Here is a 17,336-nt window from a genome sequence, read left to right as displayed (position 1 = left end):
AATCTTATGGGGATACCTTCTGGGCCAGATGCCTTCCTGGTGTCTAAGGATCTTAACTGTTTTACAATCCCAGATACACTAAACACTATGTCAGCCATCCTTTTGTTTGTTCAATAATTGAAAGGGGATATGATGCTGCAGTCCTATATCATAAACGAGTTTTAGAAGGCTAGATTTAGAATTTCAGCCTTCTGTTTATCATTGTCAGTTACATTACCCATACTGTCAGCAAGAGAAGGTATTGAATTATTTGTAGTGTTCATACATTTTCCCTAAAACCAAAATTTTTGGGGTTATTTTTAGAATTTGCAGTCTCCACCTATAACTACTGCCTTGGTGACAGTTCCCTCAATGTGTTTGTTGTGTGAACCACACTGGGGAGGAAGCAGAGGTTTTACATTATCCTGCTGAGATATGCCACTTGGTATCCTGGTCACGAAGAATATGATATCACAGTTTAACACTCTGGCCACATACTGGCAAAGATGCAGCCTCCCTTACATAGGTGTCAAATCAGTCCTACCGTCATACTCAAAATCCCCCCCCCCCAGAACAAGCTCAACACTCACTGTTTTCTGTCATCTTTCACCACATCATTTTCAGACATTTTGGCATTGAGCTGACCAACAAAAACAACCAATTGATGTACACCACTGAATGCCTCTCAGTATCACAGATGATTATGACTCTACAACATGCAGGTCTCTGCTGTCTGTGGTGTAGTGTAAGCAGTAAATTATGCCTGCTAACTTGAAATTTCCACTCAGCTACCAGTAATCTGTTCCCATTGGTTTGTGATGACACTATATCTGAAACTTCTGCATGGATTTCAGGTGTTGTCATCTATCTAGTCATCAAACCAGTTACACAATCCCTCAACATTCTTATGGAATATGTCTTTTGGTCGGTTCCCATCAGCTCACCAAAGTTAATTGCTGTCAGGCATGGCTAACACTTGGATTGGTGATGGTCTGGGTCTGCTGAGCATTGTTGGGAAGTGGGGTGTACACAGCCCTTGTGGATTCTGACTAAGGATCTACTCGATAGAGAAATAGCAGCTGTGCTCACAAAAACTGTCAATGGATGGGACAATAGTGTACTGATCACATGCCCCTCCATATCCACATCCAGTCATGCCTATGGACTGGGCACAACATGATGCTTAGTCAGTTTCATTGGGTCTTCAAGGCCTGTCTGGATGGAGTTTCTATGACTTCTGGAAGGACCCATTTCTACTCTTCCTGCCACACTTATGGCCAGAGTCCATTTAATGCCATTCTTTCTGCAATTGTCGGACTACAGGCAACAGTCTGTCATGCTCCCATGTCCTCATGCCAATGGTCCTACCTTACTCAGAGTCCAGAAGATGGCAATTAGCTGCATATGCATTTCCTCTGGGCATGCTTTGTTGCAGTCTGTACCTGAAAACTTCCAGTTATGTGAGACACAACCAACAGCCATCACATACTCACACCATTCTTCAACTGTAGGAATGCCTTTCTTCTGAGCTAAAAATGAGCTCTCGTGGAAATACTGGAGTATCTGTTTCCTTGCATCACATCAAGACGTTCACAGTGTAATAGTTTCCATTTCAGAGTAGAAGTAAAATAAATATTGGGGATGTTCTTTTCTATCATTGTTGCACAAGTTTGAAGTCACACTTCGCATATTCATTATGGTACACATCAAAGCCAATGTCCAGTATCAGTAGATTTGACCCACCATACTCCTCTTCACCCCTTTCTTCTTTCCCACTCTCCAGGGTGAATATGAAGTTGGCATACAACAATGCAGGATTATCTGTGCACAGGCCAGACTGACCTGTGGCTCTGGAAGAGATACAGCAGCCTTTTTAGTAGCTGCAGTCTGGGTGACTGACTCATATGGCCTTATAAAATTAGCCATCAGGGCTTTGATATAACAGTTCTGTGAACAATTAAAAGCAAGGGGAAACTACAGCTGTTATTTCTTCCAAGGGTGTGTAGCCCTACCGTATGGCCTAATGATGATGAAATTGTCTTGGATAAAATACTTTGAAGGGAAAATAGTTCACCATTCAGATATGTGGCTGAGAACTACTCAGAATGATGTTGTCATGGGGAACAACAAAACAGTCATTCTGCTGGTTGTAGTGTGATATTGTAGAGCTCATAATTTGGTAGGTAGGTTAGTGAACTTAAAAAGGGAAATGGATAGTTTGTAGTTAGATACAGTGAGAATTAGCGAGAGCAGTGGCAGGAAGAACAGGATTTCTGGCTTGTGAAGTACAGCATTATGAACACAAAAACAAATCTGGCTGATGCAGGAGGAGGCCTAATAACTATTAAGAAAGTAGAAATGTCAGTTAACTATAATGGACAGCATAAGGAACTCATTATCACAGCCAAGATACACAAAAAGTCAACACCCACCACAGTAGTACAGGTTTATATGCCAATTATTTCCAGAGATGATGAAGAAGTATATCAAACCAGTCATCAGACTGAAGACCAAAACAACAACAAATATTTAAGCACTTGTTTTACTATGTAGCTCAACTGGATCTCAGAGGTAATATGCCAAACACTGCAGATGTGAACCTACTTTGACTGCTCATAATGCGCTCTTGTCATCCATATAGTCTTAAATTAAGCCAAACTCTTAGTCTTCAGTTCTACAACCACTCTTTTATGCCGTTCATCCTTGAATTCTGCACCGCTTTTCTTTTTCTGGCTTTTTATCACTGTTTCCTGAATTCTTTTGCTTTAGCCCACATCTTACAGCTTTTTCACCACTTTCATTCTATTTTATATTACTCCTCTTCTTGTACCTCATCACCCCTCATCATCCCTACATAATTTCTTCCACTCATCCTTTTCATATTCTCTTTCTTTTTGTTTGCATTTGCAGATTGTACCTCTTTCCCACTCATAGTAACTAAGGGAGCACAGAAATTAAGACACTGGACTCATATTCAAGAGGGATGGGACCTAAATTTCCACTCAACCATCAAATGATGGTTTCCTATGATAGCACCAAATCATCAGGCACAAACTGGAAGGGGTTCTTAAACAAGATCATGCCCAAGTTATTTCTCTGTCCTTGTTCAGTCTGCACTTAATGGCCTCATCACCAATAAAGCTGTAATTTGGGCATATCATCTAATATCATTTCCTCTTTATTTCCTTTGAATTAAGTCCTCATCTTTGTCTACCTCTTTCCTATTTCATTATTTCTAGTTAAGCTCTTTTAATTGTCAGCCACATTGGAAATAAGTTGATAGTCAAATCAGGGCTATTAATCCATTATTACCTTCCATGCATTCCATGTACCCAGGACCCCTTATGAGATAAGATTTGGAGTGACCTTTCTTTCCTTTGCCACCTTTATATATAACAGTCAGTTTTCCTTGTCTTTATTCACATAAAAGATTTCTCAGTAATTCATATAGCTCAAGACTCAAATGCATTTTTAAATTTTTGTATCTACCACCTTATTTCAGTTGCTCCTAAGTCCAGTTCTTGATTGTAGCTTTTTACACTTTCAGGAAGAATAAGAGAGAGTGCAGAAGCAACCTCAGGGGTATTAGGATTGCTCTTTTAATATTAACTCATTAGAATGTAGACCAATCATACAGCTCAAGGTTCAAGATCCAATATACTAAAAACTGAACTTTATAATGCTGTTTTACTGCCAGATTTTGGCTGGATAACCAAAAATAGTGTCAGGCCTACATTAGACATGATTGTGGTCAGTGCACTGCTGTCCTATTAATGTCAGTTTTCAAGACTGTGTTTTATGCTTCTCTTCATGTAGCTTGTCAGATATATCCACAAGCCATTCTCAACCTTTTTTAAAAGAAAAAGAAAAAGAAGACCTCTAGTAGGGCTTGAATTCAAACCTGGTCTTCTGTGTGCTGCTCACATGTCCTGGAGAACATACAACCATGAATGTGAATCCAGGATAGCTGCTGAGGGTGGGAAATGCCACTAACTTAAGTGATGTTTTTCTTTATTTCTATGGTTCATGATTGGAACTGGGTGCTGCATGCTAATTCTTCTGCGAAGCTGTAAATACCGCTGTCTGCTTACTGATGATATTTCAGCACACAACAGTGTACTGGGCACATAAGCCATACCTTAAACTCCTACTCATTGTTTGATTTTAACTTTCAGTTTACTTTCTGCATTGCATCATCCAGTTATGATAACCAATATCAGTCGTGTAAACAGATAAAATCCACATAAATACCAAAGAAGAAAATGAAGATAAGAAAACACAAAAATAACATTATAGTTGCAGCAGCCACTTTTTACAGGTAGATCAGTGTGTTGCCACCTACAAATACAGCTGTAAAACGTGCTAAAATGCATTCTTCAATTGAGACAGAGAGCATGTAGAATTGTATCAATAATAATTAATTGTGAAATGGCTTGCTGTCACTGACTTAATGCGATTGTTGTGACTGAGTAAGGTGGCATAGTGGTACGACACTGAAATCATTTTTGGGAGGATGGCAATTCAAAACTCTTTCAGGCCATCTAGATCAAGGTTTTCCATGATTTCCTTAATTGCTCGAGGCAAATGCCAGGTTGTTTCTTTTGAAATGGCACTCCCAATTTCCTCTCCCATCCTTCCTCACTCTTACATCGTGCTCCTCTAACGGCTGTGGCTCTTAAACTCTCATCTAACTTCTTCCTTCATTTTCTGTCAGTTGTTGGTACTTGTTCTGTTACTTATGGAACAAAAACAGGTATTAGAGAGCAGCGTGTATGACTCAGACAGTTGGCTTATGGAGTAACATTAGTGAATATATATCTATAAAGTACAGTATCCTTAAAGATCCCCAAAAACTATGACATCAAGGCAAAACTGTGTGGGCTAAACTATGGTGTACAGCATGGAAACATGTGACTTGCACGGTCCATGTGGCCAAAAGCCTCTGGCATACTGCTTCTGACTACATGTTATGCACACGTGATTCACAAGGAAGCAGGATGGCACACTAAACAGAAGTAAGATGGAAAAGTGAACATGTTTGGATGACATTATACATGGCTAGCCCAATGGTGCATTTGAGGCTGGCCGCAAATGGACTGGGAGCTTAATGTCACTCATAACATAATTCTACATGTGTGGATAATGTTTGAGAAGGGAGAAAACATTCAGTGTCAGAAGGGAGAACATAAGTTTCAAGTGACAAAGAATTTGTGCTCTCTGAAATGCAGCGGAAAGTGTTGTGTGTTACGACATTTACAGATGAAGTAATGTGTCTCATTAGATAGTTACTTTAAGATAATGTATAAAGTTTTTGATAATTTTTAGGAAGAACAGTGTTTTTGTGTGTGGTTGTACATGCGCACATGCTGTATGTGTGCTGCAGCTGCTGATTTTTATGTTTAGACATATTTTTTGTATTTATTTTGTTTACAGACCTAACCCTTTTATATGCGGTGTGAGAATGAGATCAACGTCTTTTGAGTTGGAACCATCTGTGTCAACACCATTTGGAGGTGCGTGTTCAGACTTCTTGCAGACTCCAGGATGCGGCTTCCTCTGTGGATCACTCAACTTTACATGTAAGTTACCATGAAAAATAATATTAACTATGTTCATATCCTTTGAAAAATCATTCAAACTTAGGTACTTTATATGTCATCTATTACAGTGAGCTAATCTCAAACCTATGTAATAAAATGACCTGTAGTAGTACCAGCTGAATTACATGAAAATGAACACTAGCCTTCTCTTTTTCAACAACAGAAATCCTATTTTATTCTTTGCAACAGTATCTTTCTTTGTTTCTTAAGCTAATATGTTTTTCCTAATTGCATGAGGTGTCTGCAATAGTTCTTATGCTCTCTACCCTCTATATCGATCAATTGACAGTTCTGTTTGCTCCTCTGGACATGATATAATGAAACTGCTGTTTAAATGTGTCTCAATCCCACAGTTACATCATTAATGTTATCCCAGAACAGAACAGCAGAGAATTAGACACAAATTCTACCTTAGATCTTAAACAGACTTAAGATTTTAGTTTTCAGCTTGTTTTGCACATTACATCTTGCTAAGATAACCAGAGCCAGTTGTAATGTTTCCCTGGGATATTTAAACCACAACCTTTTAAGCACTAAAGGCTAGTTGTCACAAAAACTGCACTTTGCTTCAGATCACAACAATTTTTCAGCTGCCCGGCTTTGTTTAAGTTATTGTATTGAATGAGATTCAATATTATTAGTCATACGAGATATTTGAACCAGTCATTATTTTATCTCCATAAATCGCTGAAATTACTGACTCTGACCATCAAAGACTTCCTCCTGAAAAAATTTAGAGGGGGAATGATATAATAGCAGGTAGTGTGTTGTCTGGTATCATCTAGCAGTATGTTCACAGCCTTGCTGTGAACATACTGCAAGTAAGTGAGCTTTCTGCTTACCTAGAACGGTGACCACTATAATCGTAAACTATGGACTAAACTGTCAATTACCTTTCAATTGATTAATTCTGTCACTGTCATGGCTTGGTTCTGGAAAATTACTTAATAATTTCTTTCAGTAATATTTCAGTAGCAAAATTAATCTCATTCATGTATTGTTGAATGGCGCGGGGGTCGATGACTGCTCGGCCTGCTCTAAGCAAGCTACCGCCTGTGTAACACAGTCATCGATCTTTTGATCTAAATTGTTTGAAATTTTGTCCACCATTTTAACAACATCTTTCAGTACTGCTTCACAGTATCCTTGTAATTAATATTGACAAATACTGTTTCAGGAAGGCTATAACTTTATTCAAAAAAGACTGAACCAGTTCCATACAAGGAGCAAAGTTTTTGAAAAACACAGAAACACAAATATAACAATGAATAAACAACAATGTACACTCTGCGCTCAATCTTGTGATGTCTTGTGATTCCCACACAGCCCCCTCCCCCTATGTGTCTGCCAGTTTTAATATGTCTCAGAAGCATCTGCGGCTCCTTCTCCAAGGCTGCCAGAGTCGTTGAGGGTAGTGGGCTCTCTACCCGCGTTGTCTCTTCCTCCTGTGGTACAGGAGCCATCTCTGTCATTGTTGTCCTGGCTCTCCTTCAGGCAACAGCTTGTGGACAAGTTTACTCAATCTATGGAGACAGTTTCCTACTTTCCATAAAACTCTACCTTCTTGCTAATAACTGTATGGCACAGAGTAAGATGGTTGTAAGGATGGTCATATTGCATCAGCCCATGACCACACATGGGAGCAGTACCCCAGGTCTGTGTGTACAAACTGGGTGCCCTCTCTGTGTCAGGAACCCAATGCCGGATGTAGTTGGAAATGTGTTCTCGCACTTCCTGCAGAACATAGGGCATGTCTCTCACCATTGTTTCCAATGGTGCAGCAAAAACTTCTGCTGGCAGGGATAGGGCTTTCCCATATAACCAACTCTGTTGTGGGTGGAAACTCCTAAATCTGGTTCACAAGTTGTCTGTAGTCTGAACAAAACCACTGATAAGGCTGAGGTCCATCTTTCAGCGTGGCGCAACAATGCAGCCTTCAAGGTCCTGTGCCAACACTTGATAATGCCATTACTTTGAGGGTGGTAGGCTGTCATGTGGTGGTGCTGGAATCCACACAACTTTTCCAGCTCTAAAAATAAGGCCAATTGAAATTTGTGGCCTTGATTGTGGTCACATGTAGAGTGCAACTGAAACGAACAATCCAAGTCGCCAAAAACTCTCGCCATTAAACTCTCACCATTATTTCAGCCAATGGCACTGCTTTCACCCATCACATGAACCAGTCTACAGCAGTAAACAAATAATAGTATCCCTATGAGGGGGGGCAGCAGACCTACGATGTCTAGGTGAACATGTGTGAACTGCTCCGTATATGGTAGAAACTCTTCTATGGGTGTGTTCACATGTCATCCGATGTTGCATTTTTGGCATACCATGCACGTTTTTTGTCCACCTACAGCAATCTTTCTTAATGCTTGGCCACACAAAATAGTCTGTTGGCAGTTTCACTGTGCTGTTCATACTGGGGTGCGCCAGCCTATGAATGCTACTGAAGGTTGTCTTCCGCAGCTCTTCAGGAACAAGGGGTTGAGGTTTGTCTCATGACTTGTCACACCAAATGCTAACCTTCATTCTGACTAGCCTCACTTGGTGACTTTCAGTCCAGTAGTGACATCCTGCCAGTATTCTTGTAGATGGGGATTCATGGCCTCCACAGCTGCCAAATGCTCATAATCGGTTATCTGGGAGATGGTATTGACCCTTGACCAGAAATCTGCCACAATGTTTTCCGCTCCCTTAATATGATGCAAATCTGTAATGAACTGGCCAATGAACTCTAGTTGTCAGGCTTGTCATGGAGAGCAGTTGTTATTAGATTTGATGAATGCTTATGTAATAGGTTTGTAGTCTGCATTAACATCGAATGCTCTGGTGTCAATGTAGGGATGAAAATATCTTACAGATTCATATCTTACTATGAGTTCTCTGCCATAAACACTTCCTTTGACCTTCGCTGCTGTGAGTTTGTGTGAAAAGAAAATCAGAGGCTGCCAGTGGTTTTCTGCAATTGATGGGGGGGCTGCTTCTATTGCCTGTGGACTTGCATCGCCTTCTATAGCCAACGGTGCATGCAGTACTGGGTGTGCCACGATAACTGCTTTCTTCAGATCTACTTTCACTTGGTGAAATGTGTTTTGTATGTCTGGAGTCTACTTCAGGAGCCGCTTGCCAGCCACGTTTTCTCCCACCAGTGCCACTGTCAATGATGCCTGAATCTCAGCTGCCCATGGCAAGTGTCGACAGTAGAAATTTACTGCCCCCCAAAAATCTTCTAAGTTCTTGGTAATCGAGTGGTCCAGGTATTTCTTTGATCATGGCTATTTTATCGGTCAGCTGGCATATTCTATTTGCTAACACTGTGTGACCCAAAAATGTCACCTCCTGCTGTTGGAAGGTGCATTTCTCCCTGTTGATAACTATTCCATATTGCTTAATTCTTTTGAAAATGGACCTGCGGTGTTCTTCATGCAACTATTATGTCTCTGAGTACATCAATATATCATGTAGGTACACAAAACAACACTTTGAATGTCACAGTACCTCTTCCACAAACCTCTGTGACATCTGTGCTGTGTTTTTAAGGCCGAAAGGCATTTTGACATACTCAGACAACCGGAAAGGTGTTGAGACTGCCACCTTTGGCATATCTGCCTCTGAAACTCATATTTTATGGTATGCCTTCTGACAACCAATCATGCTAAAGATCCTGCAAGGACATTAGTAACATCCCTGAGGTTGGGTACCAGGTAATTGTCTGGACATGTGTGCATTTTTAACTTCCAATAGTTATCACAAGGTCTCCATGTGCCATCCTTCTTTTTTACTAAGCATAACAGCGACGCCAATGGGTTATCATAACTATGTAGCACACCTGCTTTTAACAAACCCTTGAATTCAGCTTTTGCAGCTATAAAGCGATCTGGGGCTAACCTTCTTGGTCATTGTGATACTGGCTGATCAGGTGTTCTAATGTTGTGCACTGTGTCAAGTGACACTGCTGGCTGAAGCACCATTTTTGCCCCTTGCCATCTCTTTGTGCATGCAGCCTGTGGTGTGATGTATGTCTCTTCCAATTATACCTATGACGGCTTCATCATCTCTTGTAATCTGTGCAGCACTGGTATTTGTTTCAATTCTCATATTACACAGGAAGTTGGCACCTTATACGGCCTTTTACACCTCTGCTAGCACAAAGTTCCAGTGGCAACTCTGTCTAAATCCTAAATCCACCTCCATTTTGTAGGTGTCATAAGTCATTATTGGCGTTGCATTTGCCACCATCAGGTGCACCTGTGAGGTCGTGGTGGTAGTTTGATAATCCTTAATGGAGTGCACTGACGTCTGACTCTGAGTCAGTCAAACAGTAATGACACGATCCCACATCTTTTAACATGTAACCTCTATGAATGAGCGGATCACTTTCATTAATTTCTCATCATCTTAGGTCCCTCATTGTGTTCACCTCCCTGCTGAAGGCATTTCTGTTGGTTCTCATGGCCTGCCACACCTACTGCCCACCATCATCACCATTTGGATATTTACATGGTCTTGTACATCTTCTTGCCTTTTTGCCAAACCACCAGTTGTACTAACACATCTTCCCCACTGGCTGCCACTGTTATTCCCATTGTTATCTTTCTTTTGTGCTGCTGTAATGCATCATCTGTAAGTTCATGCAGCCATCTGGCCAAATTCCCATGACGGTTCTTCCATACAGTTGCACACAACATTCCACAGCCAGTGTCATACATGCTTTATACTGTCCATTGTCACTTGAACTTTGCTGTCATTATCAATGCGTGGGCATTGTCTTTTGTGCAGGTAACTACTGCCACCTTGATTGCACTGGGCATCTGTGCCATCCAAATGTACCACAGTGTCATGCCAGGTAAGTCTCCTTCTCTGACAATGCCCTGTAGGTGTCACCAATATTCAGATGGGGTCCTGTCAGCCACCTGTTGTATGCATTGTTCAAGTGGTTTAGACATTCTGTCAATCAATTACTTATTTCAAAATGTATATTGCCATTCTGATGTGGGCTGAAGCATTCTGTCTATGGCTGTAGGGTTAGCTTTGGGATCTAATACATTTACAGCCGCCGCAAACCTCGTCTTTTCATCAGTAATTTTGTTTTGTGTGAATGCCTTTTCGAGTATTGTGACCCAAAGTTCTGGTTTTTCCAGCAGGAACTTCAGAGTTTGTACTTCCATCTTCAGCTTGCCTGTCATAGCACATCTGAAACTAACTACTGCCCAAGGACTCATTGCTGGACTGTTTTGCTCTTCTATTTGTGACGTTCACCTGCTTTATTTCTTTATTGATAGTCTTGATGTCAACGTAATGTGTTGTTATGCTGGCTGAAAAATGGGGGGGGGGGGGGGGGGGTAGAAGTTCAAAATTGACTACTGTAAATAATGTAGTCAACAGTTGCACAGCTGTGTTTCACAGTTCTTTACCTAATATTAGACAGTTAATGTGGCCAGTTCACTATTGGTTAACTTTTGAGAAGCCTCATTAATAGTTTGCAGGAAAATGTCAGCATACTGCTATAATAATTTACTGTTGAACATCTGTGAGCAGTAAAACCTAACCACACAGTTCTTACAGAATAATATGGTACGTGTCACACTATTGAACAGACACTGTCATTATAACACATGGCCTATTTGTGTTACACTTATGTCACAGTTAAGTTAATGCATTGCTGTTGATCTAACCTGGGACCAAAAATCTGGTCTTTATATATCCTCACAATAATAGATACTGAAACTACACATTGTTCGATGTTTAATTTACAGAAATTATAATTAAAACATAACTTGTTCAATTAACTGAATATATAGAAAAATTCCTTCTTTTTAACAGTTTCTTCTACTACAAGTGTTAGGCCTAATTATATGTTTAAAGGTTGAAATTAACAAATATTGTTGCAGAAGAAGCTGAGGTGAGTTTTGACTTCACGACCCTCCATGCAACCGTCTAGTCTCATAACTACTACACTACAGCGACTGTGGTAGTAGCACAGTCACTGTAGTGTAGTAGTTATGAGACTAGACGGTTGCATGGAGGGTCATGAAGTCAAAACTCACCTGATCTGAAAAACTTTAATTTCTATATTTGGTTCAAGTGCATTCTAAAAGTATCCACAAGTGGCAAGACTCATTGTACTGGAATATTCTGTAGCTGTATATATACCATATGTGTTCTGACCGGAGGCAGTTTGCTCCATGCTCTTGTATGTGCAAGTGCTGAATAAACCTTTGTTAAGTGAAGTTAATGTTTGTCATTCATCTACTTATGCCTTCTTCTATGTGACGTTATTCTGGTGGAGGTGCTGGGTATTGGCACTTGTGATACTGCACATTATATCGAGACAATGCATCAAAAAAGAATTACACGCAAGTTTGAACAGCTTTGAAACATTGTATCGATGTCTGTGATGGAGGAAGAAACTGATTTCACAAGTGCTCTTCATCAGATAGTGAGAGAGGAAGTTCAGATGTCACTTGGATTGCACAGTGACCAAAAAACTGATATGCTTCAAGAGGTCATAATGGAGGAGGTGGAACAGACACTGAACCCAATCTCTTGTCCTTCATTTTCCTTTAAAACGGTGAAAAAGTCAAGACCCACATGAAGTTACGTTCCTACAACGCTGCATGAGGAACCTGTTTGGATACAAGGAAGACTGACATCTAGAGGACCCAGGATAATCAACCAGTATGTTTTCACTGCAGACGACTGGGACATGTGGTGCACTATTTTCGAGAAAGGTGGTGGATGTTTGAAGACACCTGTACCACAAGACAGCAGATCGATCTTAGCCAATGCCAACTCCAGAACAATGAAGATAAACATGAAGATGAGGGTGCATGATGATGTAGGTCACCATCACCGCAAGCTAGCCGCTGGAGAGGATGCTCCCCAACACACCGCTCAAGGTCTCCACTGCCGTTTAGAAGCTCCAGCCGATCACCTAGCTGCCAAAACCTGGAAAACTAAAGGGTGTGACCTTCCTTGGAGGTGAGGCCGCTGAAGAGAAAAATCCTCTGCCGTCGATCACTACGATAATGGTAGGAAATTACGTCAATATCCTCAAGCTCTTGTGGACTCTGGAGCATCATATTCAGTCATTTCAGAGAAGTACCATTGCCAGATGCAGAAAACCGTATTCATCGGCAACAAAACATCTCTGCTGAAGGTGGCTAATAGGAAATATGTAAAACCTACAGGAAGATGTGTCATTTGTGTGGGTATAAGTGGCCATTCACAGCCCTTAGAATTCATCATCTTACAAGAGTGTAGTCATGACGTCACTCTCGGATGGGAGGTTTTGATAGTTTCTCAGGCAATTATAGACTGTGGTCACTCGGAGGTTATGCTAGAGGAGATGAGATACTGTGGACAGGAAGATGCGCATCCGAGTGTGTGGAGACTATGTGTGCTGGATGAAGTGATCATTCCTGCAGTCAGCACTAGAAAGGTAACTGTCACCTGTCATGCCAGGCATCAACCCATGGATCTTGTAGTGGAATGTAAGAGAAGCATACCGCTGAAGAATAACTTGGTCATTCCAGCCAATGTCATCTTGTTTAAGAACGGATTTGGTGAATTGTGGATAGTTAACCATTGCCGAGAACTGCAGATCCTTCCAAGACGCATGTGCATAGCAAATGCTGAGACGTTAATTGCAGAACAGCTGAGCATCGTTGAAACCTCCCATGCCGAGTCTGTGTACAAAATTGGCACTACCACTATGAGACAAGATCTTATAGCTCAACTATCACCAGATATCACTAAGGAACAACAGAAGAAGCTACTTGCCATTCTTCGAAAGTTCTCTGAATGCTTCAATCCACAGGTGAAGAGCAAAATAGACAAATTTACAGTGAAGCACTGGATTAGCACTGGAGACCATCAATCAATAAGCCAGAGAGTATACCATGTGTCGGCAACAGAATGTCGAATAATTCGCGTCAAGGTAGAGAAAATGATGAAGAATGACATCATTCAGCCTTTGCAGAGCCCATGGTCATCACCAGTGGTTCTCGTCAGGGAGAAGGATGGCAGTTGGTGCTTTTGTGTTGATTACAGGAAGCTTAAGGGGACACAGTCGCTAGGGAACTCCCATAAGGAATCAATGCTAAAACGAGCACACGTCAGGCACACTTTCTGAAGTAACTAATGGAGATAAAGACCTGAAACTTGTACAGTGTACAGCTGAAACATCATTCCCAAATCACATAAAAAATGGTTAATGTATTTTATATATTTCATGAGTAATCATTTTTTTGTTCTATAAGACAAAAAATTAAAACTTTTCTAAACACCTTGGAGCTTGTAAATCTGTTCTTTTTATCACTACTGGTCTATTTTTTTATCTAATTAATCATCGTTGTATTAACAAGAGATACTGTAAGTCTGATGTCTTTAGCAGTCATAGTTTTTGAGAAAAGTGTACCGGAAGGTCAAAAAATGTAGTTTTGAGAAAAATGGTATTAAAGTTTTACATGCAAGAAAGTAATGTACAATGTCATACAGACACACTTTTAAAACATTCCAGGGCTATACTGTGGCTCAGCTTCTTGATCTTTATCTTCTTTTCTTTGATCTTCTGGCTATCCTGGTCTCCTTGGTAGCATTTGCTGCAGAAATATCGGCATAACGGATACGGTCCATGTCAATCTTTTTCAGTCCCCTTTCAGTATTGATACCATCCTTTGTTCCCAAGAGTCTTAATACATCAGTCTTCTTTGACACACCAGAATTGAAGCACATCACTGCATCATGAACACCAAATTTTAGTGTTTCTTATCTAACGAAAACAGTTTTTGGTAGCCTTGTCCAAATGACAGAATTCAAACTTTCCTTTGGGTTTTGAGTTTTTCCATGGATACACTTTTTCAAGAGCTCTTGTTCGCTAAGGTCTTTGAAAATGGGTTTCACAGCTAGCAGGATTTTTTCTGGAATTGAATGTTTGTGCTTATAGCTGGAAGATGTAACTGGGTTGTTGAATTTGCATCAGCTGTCAGGTCCCCGTGGGCAAAGGTTATGTTGTGGTTCCTCATCTGTTGAAATTTTATGAAAGAATATAGCCCAGATGGCTCTCCTCATTGCTTCTACATTGTTGCAGTTATTTCTAATGGCCATACCATAATAAGTCTGGATCCTGTCTATTTCAGCCTTTGTCAGGCCCCTTTACCACCTAACTTTTTTTCCGTACGTATCTTTAGAAGTCGTGATCCCATTCTTTTCTGTACATGTCCTATACATTCCAGTTTATTAATTTTGACTCTATGCCCATAAGGTTTGTCTTCTACCACTTTCTGATAAGCCTTACTGTCCCCGTCCCCAAGATAGTCTGTGTAGAGGATACCTCTTGACTGCACAGACCTTTCGAAAATGTTAGCAACACCAGCCACTTCGATGCCTCCACTAGAACCATCATAGTCCTTTTTGCACATATGTTGTGTACTGGGATTTTTGCTACAGATGTCACAGAACTTAGTAATAATTTCAATACCCAGAACCTTCCCAGTATCAAAAGAGGTTGCTGACACAGTGCCATTTAGGGATGTATGCCCGCGTTTCTGCCAACTGCCATCAAAACCAGCAGAAATTTGCCTTGGGTCAGATTTTGTATCATTCAACTGAACTGCTTCTTTGGCTGCTTTCAACATTGTAGATTCACTTACCTCAGCTGCAACTGCACCAATAGTCTTGTTGTCAACATCAAACTTTCTTGGAGGTGGAGGAATGTTCATCGCTGCACAAAGAACAGCACCTGCACTTCGCCCTTTTCCAACAGATCTAAGTGCATACACTAATCTTATATTGTTTTCATACAATCTGCTTCTTGTTACATGGGATGACATTGTATTGGCAGTACAGCTACATTCCAAACATGTCAAAACTAAATTACAAACAATTCCCTTGGTTTTCGCCACATCTTCGTGCAAAGTAACGTTTCCACCACAGTTTTTACAATTTGTGTGTTTTTCGATAAGTTCACGTAATAACCTCATGAAGATCTGAATGTTTGTGTCAGTAACAACAGAAACACTGTTCACACCACATATTGCATTGTCACGCATTTGAGAGGCACTTGGAAAACCATTTTGTAGCCAAATAATTGGAGCATAGATTAAGACTAAAAAAAAAATCGATTTTTTGAGCCTGTTAGCGACTGTGTCCCCTTAATAAGATAATTAAAAAGGATGTTTACCCTCTTCCACGAATTGACGATACACTAGTTTTTCTCAGCCATAGACATGTACTTGGGATACTGGCAAATCAAAGTCGATGAGGCTGATCGTGAGAAAACTGCATTCATCACCCCTGAGGACCTGTATGAGTTTAAGGTAATGCCGTTTGGTTTGTGTAATGCACCAGCAACTTTTGAATGGATGATGGATAATCTTCTAAGTCACCTGAAGTGGACGATGTGTCTTTGTTAATTAGATGACATTAAAGTGTTCTCAGAGACATTTGATGAACACATAAAAAGACTGAGGGCAGTTCTTAAGTGTCTCCAACAAGCTGGACTGAAACTTAATCCAAGAAAGTGTCTCTTTGGAGCAAAACAAATCAAAATACTTGGACACCTTGTGTCAAACAAAGATGTGTGGCCAGACCCAGAAAAGGTGAGATCTATAACGGAATTTCCCATTCCTAAAAGTATTAGAGATGTGAGAAGCTTCCTCAGATTGTGTTCTTATTACCATCGATTTATCAAAGACTTTTGTATCAAAGTCAGGCCACTCCAAGATTTGTTAAAAGCTGATGCTAAATTTATCTAGGGTGGTGCTCAACAGTATTTTTTCAATGTGCTGCGAAAAGGTCTGAGGACTGACCCTGTACTTGCTCTGTATGATGAGAGATCAGCTATAGAACTACAAACAGATGATAGTGGGTATGGAATCAGTTCTGTTGTGGTGCAGATTTCTGATGGATAAGAGAAGGTTATAGCCTATGCTCCTAGGACACTTAGAAAAGCCAAGAGAAACTACTCAACTACAGAAAGAGAATGTCTTGCTGTGATCTGGGCCATGTGCAGATTTTGACAGTATCTCTATGGAAGGCCATTCACAGCTGTTACAGACCATCATTCACTTTGTTGGTTGACAGGTCTTAAGGATCCAACAGAACGACTATGTCTCCAAGAGTATGACATTACCATAGTGTACAAAAGCGGAAGAAAACACCAAATGCTGACTGTATCTCAAGACACCCTGTGCTAGACCATCAAGACTTTGATGAAGATAGTAACTGTCTCACTACACTCCAGGATCTCTCTGCTGAGGAAAAGAAGGACGCCAAGATATCTCAAATTATGCTTGCCTTAAATCGGCCAGAGGATGTGAAAGGACAATATAAGGTGGTTAATGGATTACTTTGCAAGAAAATTTTTGATCTGTTTGGAAAGAGATGGCTACCAGTGATTACTAAACACATGCATGTTCTACAGAAATTCCATGACACACCTGAGGCCAGGCATTTAGGATTTATTAAGACATACAAGAGGATCCGCAAAAGATTTTTCTGGCCAGGTTTATTTAGGAGTGTCCGTCACTATGTCTCACACTGCCGAGAGTGCCAGAGGAGAAAGGAAGTTCCTCAGAAACCACCTGGCCGACTCATACCAACTCCACCAGCCAAAATACCTTTCCAGCATGTTGGGAGTGACCTCCTCGGATGTTTTCCAGCGTCTGCGAGTAGCAATAGGTGGATTATTATTTGCACTGATTATCTGACATGCTATGCCATTACAAAAGCTGTGAAAGCAGCTGAAGCATT

The 17,336-nt window shown here is 40.6% G+C and overlaps 1 protein-coding gene across 1 annotated transcript in view; it reads left to right on the top strand.

Annotated features, from left to right (window-relative positions):
• LOC126481969 (tolloid-like protein 1) overlaps positions 1-17,336 on the top strand; it is a 268,074-nt gene that overhangs the window by 245,064 nt on the left and 5,674 nt on the right. Inside the window, exon 5 of the mRNA XM_050105934.1 lies at positions 5,413-5,558. Within this exon, the coding sequence (XP_049961891.1) occupies positions 5,413-5,558 (146 nt within the window). The remainder of the gene's footprint in view (positions 1-5,412; positions 5,559-17,336) is intronic.

This window comes from Schistocerca serialis, chromosome 5 (assembly GCF_023864345.2).
Source record: "Schistocerca serialis cubense isolate TAMUIC-IGC-003099 chromosome 5, iqSchSeri2.2, whole genome shotgun sequence".
In the NCBI taxonomy this organism is placed as follows: domain Eukaryota; kingdom Metazoa; phylum Arthropoda; class Insecta; order Orthoptera; family Acrididae; genus Schistocerca; species Schistocerca serialis.
The sequence above is the reverse complement of the archived record's forward strand: the minus strand, read 5'-3'. Positions and strand labels throughout refer to the sequence as shown.